Below are 20,804 nucleotides of genomic sequence, written 5' to 3' on the forward strand. Positions count from 1 at the left end.
AGTCAGTACGCGCACAGTGCTGGGGGTTTCCGAGGGCTGGGAAGTTTCTTAGGCCAGAGAAAAATGGCTTCCCCCCCACCAATGGCATTATGATAGAAATCTCATTTCAAAAGAATGTCTTAATAATGGTGGCTAATCAGCCTGCCAGGACGTCCACTGTCAAATAGGTATCCGTGACTTTTCTCTCTCTCTGTTTTTAATAAACATACATACATACACAAACACGATATTGAACATAAAAAACATACATGCGTCTGACATAACTAACACCCTCATTCCATGCTGGAGTCTACGAGGGGGCGGTCTTCTATGCTGCTTACTAAGCATCAATACCAGCATAACGTTGTCATGGAAAAATGCAAAGCATTCATGCAAGTTAATAAAGTTAACTACTATTTCTATGACTTACCAGGAACATACTGCTTAGTCGACTGAAAAATAAAGCACAGTCTTTTGGGGGTGATACAGTTATATCTTAATGTCACTCCAAAAATCACATTTCTACGATAATGGTCCCCATTTCCCTCCTCAAAGAGCAAAGCCTCTTTATTTTTTAAAAGTATAACTGGAGAGCTGTAAGGAAGATTATAAATCCACAGCAGAAGCAAAATTAGGCAGACCTCGGAGGAGTAGATATTGTCCAAAGGAGAGCACTCAGGTTAGTTATTCTCTCTCCTCACAATTTCCTTTCTGTTAATAGAACTGTTGCTTCAGGGAAGTTGGTTGTTTTACATTTTAATTGTGAGACCTGATTCTTTAAACTGGTGCCTTGCAGTGTGACTCGGAGTAACAGGCACTCACATATTTTTACTGAATTTCAACAGTGCAGAATTACATATTTTTCCCAACTCCAAATCCACTTCCTGGAGGGGCAGTGGCATGCGGTGTGATGTTAGCACAGACAGCATTTAAGACAACACACTATTATCTAATTTTTAAAGAACTCCTCGAAAGCCCTTACAAAATACAGCTGTTTCATGGACTGAACTCTGGAAGTCACTCCACTTGGAAAGGGTGTATTTATGAGCCAGGAGTTCAGAACTTCTTAGGAATAACAGTCCAGGAATCAAAAGATTTCACAGAGGAAAGGTAATACGGGGAGGGGGTCCACCGTTTTCTTTGGCGATCACCACCGCTTCCTCTTCTCCAACCTAGGAAAAGTGACAGCTTTCTTTTTCTTCTGAGTCTAGACACATGTAGCCGCACAGCCAGCAAGAACTAAGAGCAGAACCTGGTTAGGACATGCTGGAATCTGAAGGAAGGGGCTACGTTAGCTCTGAGGGCAGGACAGGGACCCTGGGCCATGGCTGGCAGTAGGTATGAAGATCCGGGCAAGTCTGGGTGTGGTTCCAGGGCGTAAGCTATTTCCCCGCCTGCCATATGCTATATTCAGCTGAGTGTGTGTGGACATGTAACCAAACACAGATCGCAAAATGCATAGCTAATGTTCAGTAGAAACAAGAACATTTCAAGAAAATAGAAAACTTCGAGTATACTGCTTCATTGTATTGGCAGCTACTCAAGCCAGCTGTCCCCCACCCCCATTCATTCATTTATACATTCGTTATTGGAGACTTACAGACAGATGGAAACCAGCAAACCAGAGTCCCCCATTCGTAACCTGGATCGCCTCCAAGCCTTCCCACCTCAGAGAAGTGCTTGCTTGGGCACTTCTGTCAGGTGAGTGAATTCTACCAGGCTATCAGGCAAACCTACATGGTCGCATCCCAGGTGTCTCTGCTCCTCTTGCTTGCCCTGGATTTCCCATGATTTCAATCACATTTAGTGAGTAATTGTTTTATTATATCTTCATTATTAAGGAGTTACCACCTGAGTCAATTTTATAGAGGAAAACTGCCCGGCTCCACAGCATGAACAGGAGGGAGGTTTAAGAGCTGCCTGGCATTCCTCCAAGACAGGGTGGCTCAGGGGGAGCCAGATTTACAAATACGGCAAATAATAAAAAGTCTTACCATTCACTGTCCAAGTATGAAGACGTGCTGTGCATGCCCTCAGCTAACAGTTAACCCTGTGCTCAGGGATTATGGGCCACATTTCCAACTCTCCCCTCCCGCCAAGTCCTGCAGCTTCTCTTGGGTACCTGTCCTCATGACATGCAGTTAAAAATGAGGGAACAACTCGACAGAACAGGAGTGGAGTTGTTATGCAGGTGGGTATAATGGTGACAACGTACCTCTCCAGGTGGACAGAAGGCTTCCAGAGAACATAGTCAGGGTTGAGAGAGCAAAAATTCCCACCAGAAGCTCCCCTTGGATCTCCCGATCCCTTACTCAAGGCCACTCTCAGGATGTTCCCACTTCCCACCATCGCCGGGCCCCCTCCTAAGGCTGACTTTCCAATCTCAAGCTGTCTTACCTGAAGAGTTTTGACTTTGCCCAGGATGCTGTCCTGTGACATTGCTTGAACTGTCTGCTCACTTTCTGCTCCCCCATCAGGGATAAAAATACTGTCATGGGAAAATGCCCGGGTTCCCATAGAATAGTTGAAGGACCTGGAATGCAAATCATGTGCTTCATTTTATTAGGATGATAATAATTCTTTTGGCAATTCAGCTTCCTGTTCCTCCTGATTTAGGGGACTCCCCCTACAATCCCTGTCTCATTCAGAAAGCACTTCCAGCATTGTGTCCTCTTCTGCGAGGGGTCAGCCAAGTAGCTGGGTAGGAGAAAGGGTCTCCCAGAAATAAGGGAGCATGTCTCCAACACAAGGTTTTAGAGCCACTCAAGGAGAGAACTCAAAGACAGCTCTTGACTTGTAGAGGACCTGGCACCCGAGGCCCTGGCAGGAATTGTAACTGGAGGAGCCCATGTCCTGACGAGCCTGATGAGCTGCCGCTGTCCATTTTCCCCCAGTAAGTCCTGTCAGCCAGCACTTTTGAAGTCACATGCAGATCTAGAGGTTAGAGGCAAGAGATTCTCTTTCAGATGACAATCAAATTGTTAGAAAGACCCGTACATCTAAAACCAAGACTTGACAGAGCCCAGCATTGCTGGTAGGGCCTACAGGTAGAGTCTCTGGGGCCGGACTTGAAGAGAAACGATGGGCTTCACGCACACTGAGCGGCTCGTAAGTGGCAGGTACCCAACAGTAAGCACGGCTCAGTTGGAGCGCTGTGCTTCACGGAGTCTGCACCTCCACCTGGCGGGCGGGGGAGGGGGGCCTGCAGGAAGAGGAGCAGCCGCAGCTCACTGTTCCTCGCTCAGCCTCGGGTCCTAACTGCTCTCTGGGAAGGCGGCTCCCAGGGGCGGGCAGAACCACACCCTCTCCGGGAGGCAGGGCACGTACATTCCCATGGTGCCGGCACGCGGGCAGACTCCCGGGTGAGAGGGCCCCTCCCTTAGAGCGGGCCCGGCCTGGAGCTTGTATCAGTGGCCTGGGGCCGGCACTGGGGGGAAGGCGCCTCCGGCTGGGCCTTCTGAACTCAATCACAGACGTGCAGCGGGCAGGGTCCTGACCAAATCTAGATGGAGTGAGGAAGGCTGAGAACCAAATCCTGTCTTCGAAAAGCATATGAGGTTGAGAAACCAAAGACCTGGAGGCGAGCCTCCTGGCTGGGTGATCCTAGTCAATACCAGTAATAGGTGCCTCCAACCCCCACCCTGATGAAAAACCACCGAGAGTTTTACTCTGGTCATTTCAACCCCAACCCCTTGTTGCAGATGGAACTTGGGGCAAATAACCTTATCTAAAGTTGTCCGAATAGAAGTCGCAGATGAGAAAATGAGCTGCAGAGAACCGTCTCTCACCAGCCAGTGGAATTTTTCAAAGCAGCGGAAGGTCTTAGAGTCTTCCCTCTAGTGAGTGAAAGAGGGTGTGGGGGGGCCAATGGGAGGGGAAACCAGACGCAAATGCCACGTGGGCTGGAACCTGGGAGGATTAGAGAGATACTAAATAGCTAGAAGAACGGGTAAGCTTTCAGCTAGATAACACCAGACAACATACAGCGGCAACCCACTCTATGAAATAGGAGGCACTGTCTAGGATATGAATGTGACAAGAATTAAATATCTCCTTATCTCCCTGTCTTCAGAGACTCTATGGCCTATGTTACAAAATGAACAACCAGGTTTACCTAAAGAGGCTATGAAATAAACTTTTCATCTAGTTACAGAATCAAATCTTTTATAGGAAGTGCCATCAGAAGAGAATCAAATCTTTTAACATTCCGTCTAAACTTATCAGATTCCTGGCTATGATTCAGATGGGAGAAGACACAACCAACTTCATGTCTACACAGTGTTTTTACAAGTGGCTTAGACACATATAGATGCTTTCAAATATCCTTACAAACACATATATACACAAGTCATTTTAGAAGCTTAATAAATGTTTACTAACAAATGTGTACTACAGTCGAGTGGCCACAACACCCTGGTGGTAGGCCAGATCCCATTCCAGTTTCTAAGGCAACCTTGACTGAATCATGAACTTGATCTCCCTGATCCCATTCTTTTTCCAGGTAGGCTAAGAATCGACACTCGTACTCTTCTGTGTTACCCCAAATGTTCCTTGCTGCCAACCACAACTGAATGTCCATCCATTCCTCACTTCCAGATAATCATACTGACAAACAGAGAAAAATGAACAGTAATGATAGCAGTAGTGATAATCACAGTAACAGTGGCAGTCACAATGGTAATATTAATACTGGCTAGATTTTATCGGACACTTGCTGTGTCCCTCGCGCGTGTGCTAACGTCTGCAGGGTAATATCTGAGTCCTTTTGACATATAATATTTAAGCTGTATGTGGTAGGCAGTAGTATGAAGCCTATTTACAGAAGAGGAAACTAAGGCTTGAAGACAGTGGGTGACTTGCAATGAATGAAGTGACTGTATACATGTGGATCTGTTTCTGGTCTCATTTCCATTGGTCTACTTGTCTATTTTTACTGCAATAATCCCACGCTGTCTTAATTACTACAGCTTTTTAATGAGTGTTGGTATCTAGTAGTTTAACTTCTCCAGCTTTGATTTTTTTTTTTGTCAAGATGGCTATTCTTATCTCTGCATAAATTTACATACATACACACACTTCAACACACTCCTAGAATTGCTTTTGTGATGGCATTAGATCTACAGATAAATTGTGGGATAACGAACATCTTTACAATACTTGATCTTTTAATCCATGAGCATCAGATATCCCTTCATTTGTTTAGATCCCACTTACTTTCCCTCAATAATGTTTCGTAGTGTTGTGCGTAGAGGCTTTATACATATTTTGATAGATTTATTCCTACATATTTGATGTTTGTATAGCCTAAAATTTTTATAATTGTTTATTGGTGGAATATTAAATTACAATTGATCGTCACATACTGCTCTTAGCTTAGCTAAATTTATTAATTATAATAATATGACTTGATTCTTTTGGATTTTCTATGTATATAAGCAGGTTGCCTGTGACAAAAGGCAGTTTCGTTTCTTCATTTTAAATCCATGCTTCCTTCCTTCTTTTTTCCCTCCCTTCCTCTCTTTTGTTGGTCACATTTCATTATCTAGGAACTTCACAAAGTTGAAGAGAAGTCACGATGGTAGACTTGACATATTCTTGAACTAAGCAAAAATGCATTCAGTATTTTACCATTAAGTTATGCTGTAACCCATAGAGTTTTTGTAGGTTATATCACTGCTTCTTCGAAAAGACAGGCAGTCTATCATCTTTTATTTATAGCTGATATTAAGATTTTTCTCTTTGCCTTGGTTTACAGCAGTTTTACTCTCTTGTGGCCAGTGTGATTTTCCTTTAGTTTATCTAGCTGGGGATACATAATACTTCCTAAACCTGTTGCTTGTGGCTTCCATCAGTTCTGGAAAATTCTCAGCCTTCAAATATTGCCTCTACCCCCTTTTTCCTTTATTCCTCCTCTGATTCTCTGATGTTAGAATGTCTCCCCATGAGCCATATGTCCTCATGCTGTTTTCTGTACCTGTCAATTCTTTTTACTCAGTATGACTTAGTATGGATTTTTCTTTTACTTTTTTAAGATTTTATTTATTTTTTTGTCAGAGAGAGAGAGAGGATGCACAAGCAGGGGGAGTGGCAGGCAGAGGGAGAAGGAGGCTCCCCAGTGAGCAAGGAGCCCAATGAGGGACTTGATCCCAGGACTCTGGGATCATAACCTGAGCTGAAGGCAGACGCTTAACCGACAGAGCCAATCAGATGTCCCTTAGTATGGATTTTTCTACTGACCTAGACTTCAGCTCATTAATTCTCTCTTTAGTTGTATCTAATCTGCTGTTAAAATGATCTATTGAGCACTTAATTTCAGTAGTGTTTTTCATATCTAGAATTTCCATTTGATTCTTTTTAATAGATTGCAGTTCTCTGGTAAAATTCTCTATCTTGTCAACTATTTTATTGAATGTATTAATCACAATTATTTAAATATCTGAAACTCCAATATCTTTTATCATCTTGGGGTCTACTTCCACTATTTTGTTTTTCTCATAGTCTGTTTCTCAACTGGTAATTTTTTGATTGAATTCTATATATCAAGAATGAAACATTATAGAAGCTGGGTTCTCTCCTCCCAGAGAGGACTCACCCAATCCTTCAGCCATTAGTGGAGGAGCAGATCACCTCAATCGTGTTAGGGACTGAACTGACCACAGCTGGTTAGCAATCTTTATAAGGCTCAGACTACCTCTGCTTTGTCCTCACTTCTAAGGTACAGGTCTCCTGTTGTCTCAGCTGACAGCCTGGTTGCTTCCTAAGGTCCCCCTCCTTGGTAGACCCCAATTTTCATCTTTCCAACATCACAGACTGTCAAAAGCTCTGCCTTGCCTTCCAGCCTCTATCCTTGTGCAGCTTTATCAACAAATTCATCAGAAGGAAAACTGTTGCCTAGATTTAGATTCTTTCTTCTGAGTTTCTCTTCTCTTGGGTATTTCAGTCCTTCAAGTCCTGGCTATCTAGGCAGCCACAAACTCCAGTTTTTTTTATTCCAGGCTCCAGAAGATTGCCTACAGCTCTGCTCTCTTCTCCTCTTGGCAGTCACTCTCAGGCTTTTTGGTCTCTTGCTCTCCACCAGGAGTCACCTAATGCCCACAGGGGAGAAGCAATATGCAGAAAGTTGGGCTCAATTCAGTGGGCTTCCATTCTCTCCAGTATCTTGTTGTTCAAGTCTGATGCATTCACAGCAATCAGATGCCTTTAGACAGATGTCTTTGTTTAAATATTCTATCTGCATTCCTAGTTGTTCTTGGTGGGAGCACTGATTTGCAACATGCTACTTCATCACAGCCAGAAGCAGAAGTGATTAAATAACTTTTTGATATTTATGAAGTTTCTACATTTGTCAGAACCTACTTATTTATATGGCTATGACTCTTAAGAGGATTACTTTTCAAAGTGAGCAAAAACATTTCTACCTTTTTCTTCTTAGATCTAGTTTTTGTCCTATTTTAAAGCTCTGAGAAGAAACAGCGGAGGAGAATGGTAACTGGTTTATTAGTTATATGAATGAACACTCTCCTCTAAATATTTCAGTTTACATAATGCAAATTAACATTAAATCCTTGGCAATTTGTATAATTTTAAATCTTTGGTGATCATGGTTACCAGTTCCGGTTCCAAATAACTCTACAATGTAGATTATTTCCTTTGCTCTGAAGGGGAAGCTGAGACAAAGAGTAGGTAAAAACACTGCCCAGAGTTCCAGAATTTGAGACAGGGCTGGAAATCAAACTGAATAGGCCACGTGTGGAGATCTCAGCTTGAAACTATGTTCTTATGAACAAAGAGTTTGGTGGAATCATTGTCCTTAACAGCTGGGAACTAGGAATTACATGATTGGGAGGTGGAGGGGCAATTTAACACAAATTGTACCTTAGCAGAGTTCATCTGGACTTCTTTATTCTTGACATTTAAAGATCTTTCACAATTGATTGTGAATCAGGCCAATCCTCTCCCTTCCTTTTATTATGAGTGAACCTAGAGGCAGGGCCTTGAGCCTCAAACTGCAACTTTCCTTCAGGCTTTATGTTCTCAAAAGAAAAAAATGGCACTTGCTGTGTGGGAACCTTCTCTTCCCATGCCAAGAATACAGAGCAGCCTCTTGATCATGAGAAGAGATGTATAAAGACCTCTAAAATCCCCGAGATTTTTAACTTTTAAATGAAGGACTGTCAATACATTTAACAGTCCTTTAAATTTAAACAAGATCTAAAGTCAAATGCAAAGCACCTATAGTAAAAACAAACTCTAGAAGGAAAGAAAGAGGCCCACTTGGGAAATTTATAACAGCACTGGTCTCTGAGGAAGTCTTCATTAGTTCAGGGAAGAATCACAGCCATGCCTTATAAGAGGTCAGAAAAATGGTCCCTTTGGACTTGGAGGTCCGGGCAGTAGAAGTTCCTGGGGCCCTAGGGACAGAAAGCATGGCTGAGATGTCATAACTCTCATTTCTGTATCTCTGTCCTGGCTTTGTTGCTGTTGTCACTGATGTTATTGCTATTGGTGGAGAGGTTCAAGTTTCAAATATCTCTTCAGAGGCCTCCCATCAGCCCGCAGAGCCCAGCTTTTGGTCTTTCCCGTTCACTCTTGGCTGACTCCGACCATTATCCTTTCAAAGGCATAGATAGTGGAACAACCCAAGGCCACTCCTCTGGTTTCAACAATCGCTTTTTAAAACGGTCTATGTGACTCCAATACTATGCTCTCCTCTCCCCACATGTCCAGCTACATAGGGGACCCTGCTACTTGGCTGTCCCACTGTCTGCAAGCTCCACATCAATGAAACCAAAGTCATCAGTGTTTCCCACAAAACTCCCATTTTTTCCTGTTTCTTTGTTACCATCACCACTCAGGCTCTGGGCTGTATGATTTTATGTGAGGTCGGGTCCAGGTTAGGGGAAAGCTGTGGTGCGTTAGACCTTAATGAATAACATCAGATTTCCTTCAAAAACAATGCAGAAATCAATGGGTAGGACTGAAAATCCTGAGCTCCCAGACGACTTCAAGCCTGCATTCCACTCTGCCTGCGCGCGCTCCTCCACCCACCCCTGCTGCTCGGAGGCTGGGGCTGCCGCTCTGCACATCTCCGGTGGCTCTCTCTACAGGGGAACCAGCAGCTGAAGGGGGGCGCTAACCCAGGGCACCATCCGCACTAACGGGTGGCAGGCCTTGCACAGCCGACAGTCACTGCTCACGGGCCCTTCTGTGACTACGCAGTCCACGACCTGACTCTCTTTGGACAACAGAAGCTGAGGGCCCGGATGAGAGGGAGACTTGACCAAGACAGAATTGAAACCAGAACTCAGGAGCCTGAGTCACAGCTGACGGAGCTTTCTATTTTAACATGGTGTTTGTATCGCTTCTCAGCCTTTTGGCTAAGATCAAGTGTAGTATCTGTTCTTATCAGTTTAACATGGTGTTTGTAGAGGTTTGTATTTCTTTGGGAACAAAGATGCTATGTGAACAACAGCTGCTAGACTATGACAAGAAAGTAAGAGATTCCCTGGTTCACCCACGACTGCAAATCTTATACAAAAGAAGGTGAACCAATTTTATTGCTTCAATACCAAATCTGTGAACACCAAATGAGATCCCAGCATCCGGGAATTTTTTTTTAAGTTTTTTTTTTTTATTCATTTGACAGAGAGAGCACATAAGCAGGGAGAGCGTCAGGCAGAAGGAGAAGCAGGCTCCCCGCAGACCAGGGAGCCCGATTAGGGACTCGATCCCAGGACCCTGGGATCATGACCTGAGCTGAAGGCAGACGCTTAATGATGGAGCCACCCAGGCACCCCTAAAAATTTATTTATTTGAGAGAGAGAGAGAGACGGGGAAGGGGACAGAGGGAGAGGGAGAGAGAGAATCCAAGCGGACTCCATGTCCAGTATGCAGCCCAATGCGGGGTTCAATCTCATGACCCCAAGATCATGACCTGAGTTGAAATCAAGAGTCGAGGGGTGCCTGGGTGGTTCAGTTGGTTAAGTGTCTGCCTTCGGCTAAGGTCATGATCCCAGGGTCCTGGGATCGAGCCCCATGTCGGGTTCCCTGCTGAGGGGGAGGCCTGCTTCTCCCTCTCCTGCCACCTCGTTCTCTCTCTCTCTCTCAAATAAATAAATAAAATTCTAAAAAAGAAAAGAAATCAAGAGTCGGACACTTAACCAACTGAGCCACCCTGGTGCCTCATTATTCTTTCTATGTCTATGAATTTGACTATTCCAGGCACCTCATACAAGTGGAATCATACATTTGTCCTTTTGTGTCTGGCTTATTTCACCCAGCATAATGTCTTCAAGATTCACCCATGTAGCATGTGTCAGAATTTCATCTTTTAAGGCTGAAAAATATTCTACAAGATGTATAATACCACATTTTGTATGCCCATTCATCTGTGGATGAGCATTTTGGCCAGTGTGAATAATGCTTCTATGAACACTGGTATTAATCAAGAGTTTTAAAAATGTGTAAGTATAGCATCATGACTTATAACTATGTGTAGACATGGCTGAAAGATAAATAGGTGTTCCCTATGTCCTCATTTCACACCAAAGATTTGACATCACTTTCATATCCTCTACCCAAATTAAATAGTCACTCTCTGTAAAGATTAGTAGAAACTTTAACAGGACGAAAGAAGAAAAAAAAAGGAGGAGAAGGAGAAGAGGGAGAAAGAATTTCTTGACATTTGCCTAAAATCATGGGAAATTTGGAGGTGCAATGCTTGAAATGCTGACTGTGATATCTGAGTCACAGAGCCACAGCCTCTAGGGTTCCATCCTGACCCCATACGCCCCAGGAGGCTTAAACACCATGAACAGGACTACTAACAAGAGGCCAGAGGCTTCTAATACGTTCAGTCTATTCTAACAGAATTGACTATTGATTATTAGCCTTTAGAAAGACTTGGAGTGGCTTAGGGGGTCCTGTTTTACCTACATCTTATTACATTTAAGCCCTTTGATCTAAGTTATTATGGGTTTGGAAGGAGAGGAAGAAAGACACGCTGCTGTTCCTCCCCAACTCCACCTCCTTCTCTTTTATTCACCCAGAGTCAGCCAGACTGACTGTCATAATTCTACCTAGAAGCTCTAAAAGGCTATTTAAGGATAAATAATATAGTACTCTTGGGCGCATTTTGGCAGCACATAGACCAAAATACAGGGCTGTTTTGAAGGGCCCATTTCTGAGCTTAAAGCTGTCAAAGATTTCAGAAAACTCAGCTGAGGCCTGAATGGTTTGTCCCACTGTGCTATAATACACAGACCTGGATGATTATGCTAGTAACCACGCCAAAAACAATATAAAGTTCACACATTTAACCTCTGCTCAGGAGAAGCTTTTATTTTTATTATTTTTATTTATTTATTTATTTTTAATTTTAAAATGACTTCAGCCTTCTAAAGTCACTGCAAGTATGGTATGAAGAGCTTTTGTTTTCCTGGACCTCTGGAGGAAAGTTGCTGGCCTGTTGCTCTCCGCCCTGCCCCTCCACCGCCCCCCCAGGGGACGGCGGCCGCTGGAGGATCAGCTCTTGAACGCAAGGACGTGTGTGGGGGAGCTCCGAAGTAGGTGGAGGAAGCCCTGACGGCAGCTGAAGAGCCAGTGAGGGTGTAATTGTCACTGTGGCCTGGTTTTACCTCCGGCCTGTGGGAACATGACTGACATCGGCAAATGATCTCCAACTGAAGTCCTCTCCAATTCCGCTTCCTCTCAAACTTTGCATCAACCTTAGAGCCGTTAACGTGCCAGCGCAGAAACTTCCAGCAGTTCCCTTTTGTTAACATCTCCCCAGAGGAAGCTGCAATGGTTGCTGGCCCTTAAAGCTCTGCACGGCAGGGCTCCAAACGACCCTGGCTCCGTGAATCGAAGGCCGTGTTGTAGTGCTGGGAGTTCGTGCTCACGCTCGAGCCCGGGTGCCCACTGCTCAAACCTCGTTCTCCCACTAACCTGCTGTGTGGCCTTGGGCAGGAACTACGTCTCTAGGTGTCTCAGTTTCCCCGTCTGCAAGTGGGGGGGATATTCGGACCTACCTCACGAAGCTTCTGCTAGGATTAAACGAGGTAGGATATGGAAAGCACTGAGAATAGTGCAAGCACTCACATAAGCGTTACCCTACTTCAAGCAGCCTGTAAGACACACCGCTCCATTCCCCAAATAGCCTCTCTGGGCTCTTCCTGCCCATGGACTGCCCAGTGCCAACCTCTCAGTTCAGGCCCTACTCATCCTTCAAAGTCCAGCTCAAATCTTATCGCCCCCACACAGCTCCTCCTGCTTCCTGGAAGAAAGGAGTCTTTTCTTCCTCTGAAAAGAGGAAGAACGCTTCCTTCCTCTCCGGTTAGTAGTCCTGTTCATGGTGTTTAAGCCTCCTGGGGCGTATGGGGTCAGGATGGAGCCCTGGGGGCTGTGGCTCTGTGACTCAGATATCACAGTCAGCATTTCAAGCATTGCACCTCCAAATTTCCCATGATTTTAGGCAAATGTCAAGAAATTCTTCTTTCTCCCTCTTCTCCTTCTCCTTTTTTTTCCTTCTTTCGTCCTGTTAAAGTCTCTACTAATCTTTACAGAGAGTGACTATTTAATTTGGGTAGAGGATATGAAAGTGATTCCTGCTTATGGGCACAGCCGCAGCCGTGGTCCCTACATCCTTGAGCACCGGCCACATCCAAGTCCAGGAGAGAAAGACGAACTGGCCAGGTGGGTCCCACGCTCATGCCTATTTCTCTTGCTGTCTTAGGGTATGGCTACTCTAATCATGCCTTAAATGAGAGAGAAGATAAAAGTGCTGCGCATACTGTAAAGTGCCACACAGATGTGATTCCAACAATAATGGTGTCCTCTTATCCCCACCACAGTCCGAGGAGCTGCATGAGGGCAGAGATCACGTCTGTTACCTTTGTTTCTCCCATAGAGCTTCGTACAATAAAATGTGTAAGTTTTTTCAGTGGAAGAGTAAATGATTACTCCTGTAGAAGAGTCCGTGTCCCAGACGGGTAGGTCACTGAGGGAATGGAAAGCTTGAGGCAAACATGCTGATGGGAGGAGGAGGAAGATTTTCAGACCATGGGCATTCTTCAGGTACGGTAGGCCTATGCATTGTGGTGGGCCTATGCCAATGGGTGGGCGAGTGAGAAGGACGTGCCGCATCTGAAAAGGCTTCTTCCGGGCCTCCTTTTCGATTCAGATCAGGGAAGTGCTCCAGGCTCTGCTTCCCACCTTCTGTGTCAAACCCTCTCTCTCTCACCTAGTTTTCCTGGTTTCATGCTCTGTCAGATGCAAGCAACGGAAACTAACTCCGTCCTACTCGGCCGAAAGAAAATTTACTGGAAGAAGAGTGGGGGCTTGAAGAACCAAGGAAGCTAGAGTCCAAGCCCGAAAAAGACAGGAGTAGAACTGCAGAGGTGCGGGCACGGGGAGGCCCAGCAGCCGCTGCCCCGCAGTTCTTACTCCTGTCTTTTTCGGGCTTGGACTCTAGCTTCCTTGCAGGCTTACGGGCACAGCCACAGCCGGGGTCCCTACATCCCTGAGCACCCGCCATGTCAAAGTCCAGGACAGAAAGACCAACTGGCCAGGTTGGTCCCACGCTCATGCCAGGCTGCACTTGGGGGAAAGTGCAGGATCGGGCCCTCTGGCTTCTGTCCTAGGAAGCAGGCACTGTGTCTTATGAGAGGCACACACAGAGAGGCAAACTTGATGACATGGAAACTAAAACTGGGGGAAAAAAAACTACTGGGAAAGGAAACTGGATGTTGACAGCTAATTACCAAAAACAGCCACCACACCATGCTTCTGATGCTGTGTCTTGATTCTCCTTTCCAACTTAGCCCACCCAGATGGACAACGCCTCTGAAGAGCACTCTGGTGTTTTGATTCTGCTTCTCTCGCAAGAGGGCTGACTTTCTTTCTTGGTGGCACGTGCTGCTGCCTGAGAGCTGGGGATGCTGTTCCCCAGGCTACTGGGATGCCCAAGCCCTGGGCCTCCAGACTCTCAGGTACGGCAGATAATCTATGTCTTTACTGTTGAAGATACTAGTTGTGTTTTTTGTTACAGCTGAAATCATCCTACAGGATGATGCAGCCTTCTAGCCATGACTCGACACCCGAGGCACATTCTAAGATCACTGCCAACATTTAACCTCGGGGCGTGAGCCTACACAGGGAAATTCTCCACACCCATAAAAGGAGAAGGCTTTCTGCAGCTGCACCGTTCACACGTCTCAGGCCAGTCCCCCTACTCCTTATCCTTTGTCTTCTTTGGACAAGCATCATGTAATTTGGGACCACAGATATTGGGTAATTACCATAGCAATGATTAGGGATTCACTTCAGGAATAAGGAAATATAATTATAGTCCCATTGCAGCTTGTTGCCATGACAACAGGGCAATTGCAATTGATCAGCAGTTTTCTTCTAAACAGATCCGTGAGTCTCATTCAAATGAAATGCTAAAGAGCAATTAAGGATCCTCATCAGACAAACTAGAGTTGCTGGAAGAGACTGGAGTCAGATTCTATTTTGTGTGGCATTTTGAAGGCGCATGCCAGACTTTGGTATCCTGTGAAAATACATAGTGCTCCACAGGCAATGGAGTACCAATCACCTAATAATTACAACAGAAACAGGATAGGAAGGGGAGGGAATTTTGGAATCTTAAAACACACCCTCTTAGAACTGGAAGTCAAAGGGTCATTTACTCCGGCCTCTGAGCTCAATCCTGTGTCTCCATCGCATAGGACGAGCAATCGTCTAACCTGCCCGTAAAGTTCTGTAAGGTTTGCATGCGGTCTGTTTCCACAACTCAGTTGCTCCTCCTGAAGAAAGACCTTTTCAGAAACCTCTCTAGTCACCATTTCTGAATCAATTTAGTCTTGGTCTATGCTCTGGAAATAGAAAACTAGTACCAACACCCTTTTTATCTCAGTAGTAATACTACCCTGGCATTTGTAAAGTGCTATTTTATAGCAGAGAGTGGGAATATCACATGTGGGTTTTTTGGTCCTCATAATAAAAGCCGGGGAGAGAGCATGTCCACTTCACAGATGAAGGGGCTGGCTTGGTTAAGATCACACAGCTCAGGAGTGAAAGAAACCGTGTGCACAAGAGACCCTGATTCCCGCTCTGTTGCTCTCCCACACGCCGTGTCACCAAGAACTGCAGATCCATCAACCTCCATCCCCTCTATACTTACTCCGCCCAGCCCCATTCATTCTCTGGCTTAGTGCCTAAATTTCATGCATTGACCAGTCTTGTGCCTCTTTTCTAGTCCCTGTTCAATCAGCACATCCCAGGTTCCTAAGGGTAGAGCATAACTGCTCAAGTCACTAAGTCTTTTCTGACTTCACCTTCTGAAAAGCAGCAAGGCCGAGGGATCTAAGGTACCACACGGATACCAGGGAGCCCAAGCTCCACGGCAATCCCACCGACGGCATGTTGTCTTACTACACCGTGTCAGTGGCTCAGGGGGACAGTGAGCCTCTTTACCGTGGTGGGAAACTAAAGGATGAACTACATGAACACTGAACATACAGTGGGGAGAGTCAGTATGGCAAAAAAGAGCAGTATTTGTACATTCAGTATATGAATGATCTGAATGCCTGCTGTGTGCTAGGCACAGTTCTAGAGGTTGGAAATACAATGAATACCCATGCAGGCCTACCCTTATGGAAAGGTAAACTGTGAGAACAATGGCAGGGAGGCCTGATCTAGGCTGAGGGGGGCAGAGTAAGCTTATTCCCCGAGGAAGGCACATTTGTGAAGAAAAATGAAGGATAAAGAGCAATGAGTTGGGTGAAGCGAGTTGAGATGGGGCATGGGGATGTTCCAGAAAAAACGCCGGTCACGTGCAAAATCAGCTGACTTGGATTCTAGTCACACCTCTAACACTAACAGCACGTCCCCATCTATAAAGTGAAAGGACTGGATCAGGACTAAAAATTACCTTAGACTTTTAACATTGGGGGTGTGTGTGTGTGTGTGTGTGTGTGTGTGTGTGTGTGTGTGTGTGTGTGACTACTAAATAAGGATATAAGTAGAGAGTAGGATTTAGATTTTCTTTTGTGTGTATGTGTGTGCAGAGGGGCTGCATGGGGTCAATCACAGGCAATTTTTTCTTCTTTTTACAGTCCAGATGTCTTTTTTTTTTGTTTTTTTTAAAGCATCTATCCTGCCATGAATTCAAAGGAATGGATTCTAGCAGCTCAGGCCCCTTTTCCACTGGTTCTAAGAAAGTGTGCTTTTCTGGGTGGAGCAGGCTGACACTTGAACCCAAGGACCTTTCTCTTTTGCTTCCTTCTTTTTCTGATCACTTTCCTTCACACGTTTCAGGAAGCTATCTTGGCTATTAGAGGGCTTAATATGCTCGATACATAACATGAATTCTCTGGGCAAGCATCTTGTCCAACAGGACCTACAGCATTCTGGGTAACATTGCAGACACTAACAGTCTTGTCATGGTGACATGTGTGGGGCAGTCCTTTTTGATGGAGCCCATTCCCTTGATGTCTATACTATCACCTTTCTTGTAGATCCACACGTGTGTGGCCAAAGGAACAACTCTACATGTCCTAAAAGGCACAGGCAACCATTCCCAATAGGCAGTCTCAAACATGACCTGCAGCTCCTCCCCAGGTCCTCTGTCCCTTCAAGCCAAATGCGTCACTCGGTCCCGGGCGCTCAACACCCTCAAGCAAATGGGCGCTGCTGCCTCTCCTTCCAACCAGCCTGCTCTAGGCTGCAGTGATGTCCTAACTTCAGAATTAACCTTTTCTGTTCTCCCCCACATTTCTACCTCCTATTTTGGGAATTTAGGAGAGGAGAATAAGCCCTGAATCTCCCCTGCCAATATGAACTTATCCCCTCAGCCAGATACGACCTCATCAATGCCACATTCATTACTTTAAAACAAAATCCTTATTGAGATATAATTCACATGTCATAAAATCCATCCTTTCAAAGGGTACATTTCAATGATTTTCAGTATATTCAAGGAATTGGGCAACTATCACCTCCACCACCTAAGTTTAGTTTTTAATCATCCCCCAAAGAAACTCCATACCCATTAACAGTCACCCCCCCACCCCATACCTGGCAACCACTAATCTTTCTGTTGCCATGAATTTGCCTATTGGAGTCATTCATATAAATGGAATCATACATTAGGTGGTATTTTCTAACTTCCTTCTTTCACTTAGCATAATGTTTTCAAAGTTTATCCATATCATGCCATGTATCAGTATTTCATTCTTTTTTATTCCCAAATAATATTCCATTGTATAGCTATACAACCCATTGTATTTATCCATTCATCTTTTTTTTTAAGTCAGCATGCATACCAACGTGGGACTGGAACTCAAGACCCCAAGAGCAAAAGTCACATGCTCTGCTGACTGAGCCAGCCAGGCACCCCTATCCATTCATCTTTTGATGGACTTTTGGATTGTTTCAACTCTTTGGCTATCATGAATAATGCTGCTATGAACATTTGTGTACAAGTTTTTGTGGGGACATGTGTTTTCATTTCTCTTGGGTATATATCTAGGATTGGAATTGCTGGGTCATATGGTTACTCCATGTTTAACATTTTGAGGAACTGTCAAACGATGGCTGTACCATTTTACATTACCATCAACAATGTATGAGGGTTCCAATTTCTCTACATTCTCACCAACACATGTTACTGCCTGTTTTTTTTTTAAATTATTAATTATAGCCTTCCTAATGGCCATCAAGTGATATCTCATTGTGGTTTTGATTTGCATTTCCGGGATAACTAATGATGTTGAACAAGTATTTTTTCACATGTTAATGGATCTTTTAATATCTTCTTTGGAGACATGTGTATTCAAATAGTTTATCTATTTAAAATTGTTTTGGTCATCTTATTACTGAGTTATAATAGTTCTTTACCTATTCTGAATATGTCTCTTATCAGATGTATGATCTGCAGATGTTTTCTTCCATTCTGTGGATTGTCTTTTCATTTTTTTTTTTTTAAGATTTTATTTATTTATTTGACAGAGACAGAGAGAGCACAAGCAGGAGAAAGTGGCAGGCAGAGGGAAGGGGAGAAGCAGGCTTCCCGCGGAGCAGGGAGCCCAATGTGGGACTCAGTCTCAGGACCCTGGGACCATGACCTGAGCCAAAGGCAGACGCTTAACCAACTGAGCCCAGGTGCCCAGTCTTTTCATTTTCTTGATGCATTGTTTGCAGCACAAAAGTTAGTTTTGATGAAGTCCAATTTACCAATTTTTTCTTTTGTCGCCTGTGCTTTTGGTTCCTAAGAAATCACTACCTTAGTCATGAAGATTGACTCCTTTGTTTTTGTTTAAGAATTTTAGTTTTAGCTTTTACATTTAGGTCTGTAATTGATTTTGAATTCACTTTTGTGAATGGTGTAAGAAAGGAGTCCAACTTCATTCTGTGGCAGGTGGCTATTCAACTGTCCCAGCACCATTTGTTGAAAAAGACTATTCTTTACCCATTGAATCGCTTGGCACATGTGGTAACAATCAGTTGACCACAAATGTGAGTGTTTACATTTGTACTCTCATTTAAGTTCCATTGACCTATATACCCTTATGCCAGTCCCACATGATATAGGCTAGTGTAGCTTTGTAGTAAGTTTTAAACTTGAGAAGTGTGAGACCTCCGAGATAGTTTTGGTTATTTGGGGTACCTTGCATTTCCATATGAATTTTAGAACCTGCTAGCCAATTTTTGTAAAAACGTCAGTTGTGACTTTGATAAAAATTGCACTGAATCTGTAGATCAATTTGAGGGAACTGCCATCTCAACAATATTGTTTTCCAATCCATGAATGGGGATGTCTTTCCATCTATTTAGATCTTTTTAAATTCTTTCAATGGTATTTTGTTGTTTTCAGTGTACAAATCTTGTGTTTCTTTTATTTTTTTTAAGTTTATTTATTTTCTTTTTAGTAATCTCTACACCCAACATGGGGCTCAAACTAACAACCCTGAAATCAAGAATTGCATGCTCTTCTGACTGAGCCAGCCAGGCACCCCCTGTGTTTCTTTTATTAAATTTACTACTAAGTATTTTATTCCTTTTGATGCTACTGTAAATGGACTTGTTTTCCTAAGTTCATTTTCAGATTGTTCATTTCTAGTGTACTGAAATACAACTGAAACACAAAAAACCTCCAATCCTGTACTCTGCAACCTTGTTCAACCTTGTTTATTAGCCTAGTAAGTTTCTTGTAGATTCCTTAGGATTTTCTATATATAAGACCATGGCATCTGTGAATAGTTTTACTTCTTCTTCTTCTTCTTTTAAGATTTTCTTTATTTATTTTGAGAGAGAGTGCGAATGGGGGAAGGGGCAGAGGAAGAGAGAGAATCTCAAGCAGACTCCACACTGAGCACAGAGCCTAATGTGGGACTTGATCCCATGACCCTGGGATCATGACCTGAGCCGAAGGCATATGCTTAACCAACTGAACCACCCAGGCGTCCCCACTACTGGTATTTATCTGAAGAAAACAAAAACACTAATTTGAAAAGATAATGCACCCTTTATTCACTGCAGCATTATTTACACTAGCCAAGATATAGAAACAACCTAAATGTCCATCAATGGATGAATGAATAAAGATGTTTCTCTCTCTCTCTCTCTCTCTCTCTCTCTCTCACACACACACACACACACGAATACAATTCAGCCATAAAAAAGAATGAAATCTTGCCATTTGTGATAATGGACAGACCTTGAAGGTATTATGCTAAGTCAGAGAGAGAAAGACAAATACCATATGATCTCACTTATATGTGGCATCTAAAACTTAAAAGAAATGAACATGCAAAACAAAACTAATAAATACAGAAACAGACTGATGGTTGCCAGAGGGGAGGGGTTGAAGGGTGGGTGAAATGGGTAAAGGGGCAAAAATTTCCAGTTATAAAATAAGTCATGGGGATGTAATATACAGCATGGTGACTACAGTTAATAATACTATTATTTGTATTGTACTGTATATATTGTTCTATGTATTGTATATATTACTTGTATTATATATTTGAAAGATGTTAAGAGGATAAATCTTAAAAGTTGTCAACACAAGAGAAAATTCTTTTTGTAACTTTGTATGGTGATAGATGATGACAAGACTTATTGTGGTGATCATCTTACAGTAGATACAAATACTGAATCATTAGGTTATACACCTGAAACTAATGGTATATGTCCATTATATCTCAATTTTTTAAATCTCAATTTCTGAAAAAAAGAAACAGGGATAATAATGTGAATCTCAGAGCATGTGAACATTATGAGTTCACCTATGCAAAACACACTGCATTAAGTTCAAAAAGCGATAGCTTTAATATACGCCATTGGATATTCTCTGTGAAAAAAAAGGTTTGTGGTTAAAGGAGTCTTGGAAATGTTTCATACTACATCCCCCTTCTCAGAGATTCCCAGGGCACATTAGCATAGTAAAAGGTCTGAAAAGTCCTATGTAAAGGATCCTATTTGTTTTGGCCAAGAACTTCCCAAACCTATTTGCCAAGCTGACCCTCTCCCTCTTTTTAAACTTAACACATTTTGGGAAACACAATTTTAGTTGTATTTAATAAATAAAGGAAGTCACATTAAATTGTTAAAAACTGACCATGTTTTACTATTTTGCTTTCCCCACAGGCATGTATAATTTAAAAGCAGCAGCCTAGGAGAAATAAAGGCTTCTAACCTAGAGAAAGAACAGAATGCTTTAAAAGCCCAAAGGAAATGAGAAATTTCAAGCAGAAGGAGCAGATCAATAATGAGCTATTTTTGGCCATGGAGACATTTCTAGAATTACAGATTCTTGGAGT

The 20,804-nt window shown here is 43.4% G+C and overlaps 1 protein-coding gene and 1 pseudogene across 1 annotated transcript in view; one reads left to right on the forward strand and one right to left on the reverse strand.

Annotated features, from left to right (window-relative positions):
* Positions 1-20,804, reverse strand: part of CRACD (capping protein inhibiting regulator of actin dynamics) — a 250,404-nt gene that overhangs the window by 23,677 nt on the left and 205,923 nt on the right. The window contains exon 5 of the mRNA XM_035004934.1: positions 2,377-2,512. Within this exon, the coding sequence (XP_034860825.1) occupies positions 2,377-2,496 (120 nt within the window). The 5' untranslated portion in view covers positions 2,497-2,512. The remainder of the gene's footprint in view (positions 1-2,376; positions 2,513-20,804) is intronic.
* Positions 9,337-9,537, forward strand: LOC118010973 (annotated as a pseudogene).

This window comes from Mirounga leonina, unplaced genomic scaffold (assembly GCF_011800145.1).
Source record: "Mirounga leonina isolate KUSES-001 unplaced genomic scaffold, KU_Mleo_1.0 Mir_129, whole genome shotgun sequence".
Taxonomy (NCBI): Eukaryota; Metazoa; Chordata; class Mammalia; order Carnivora; family Phocidae; genus Mirounga; species Mirounga leonina.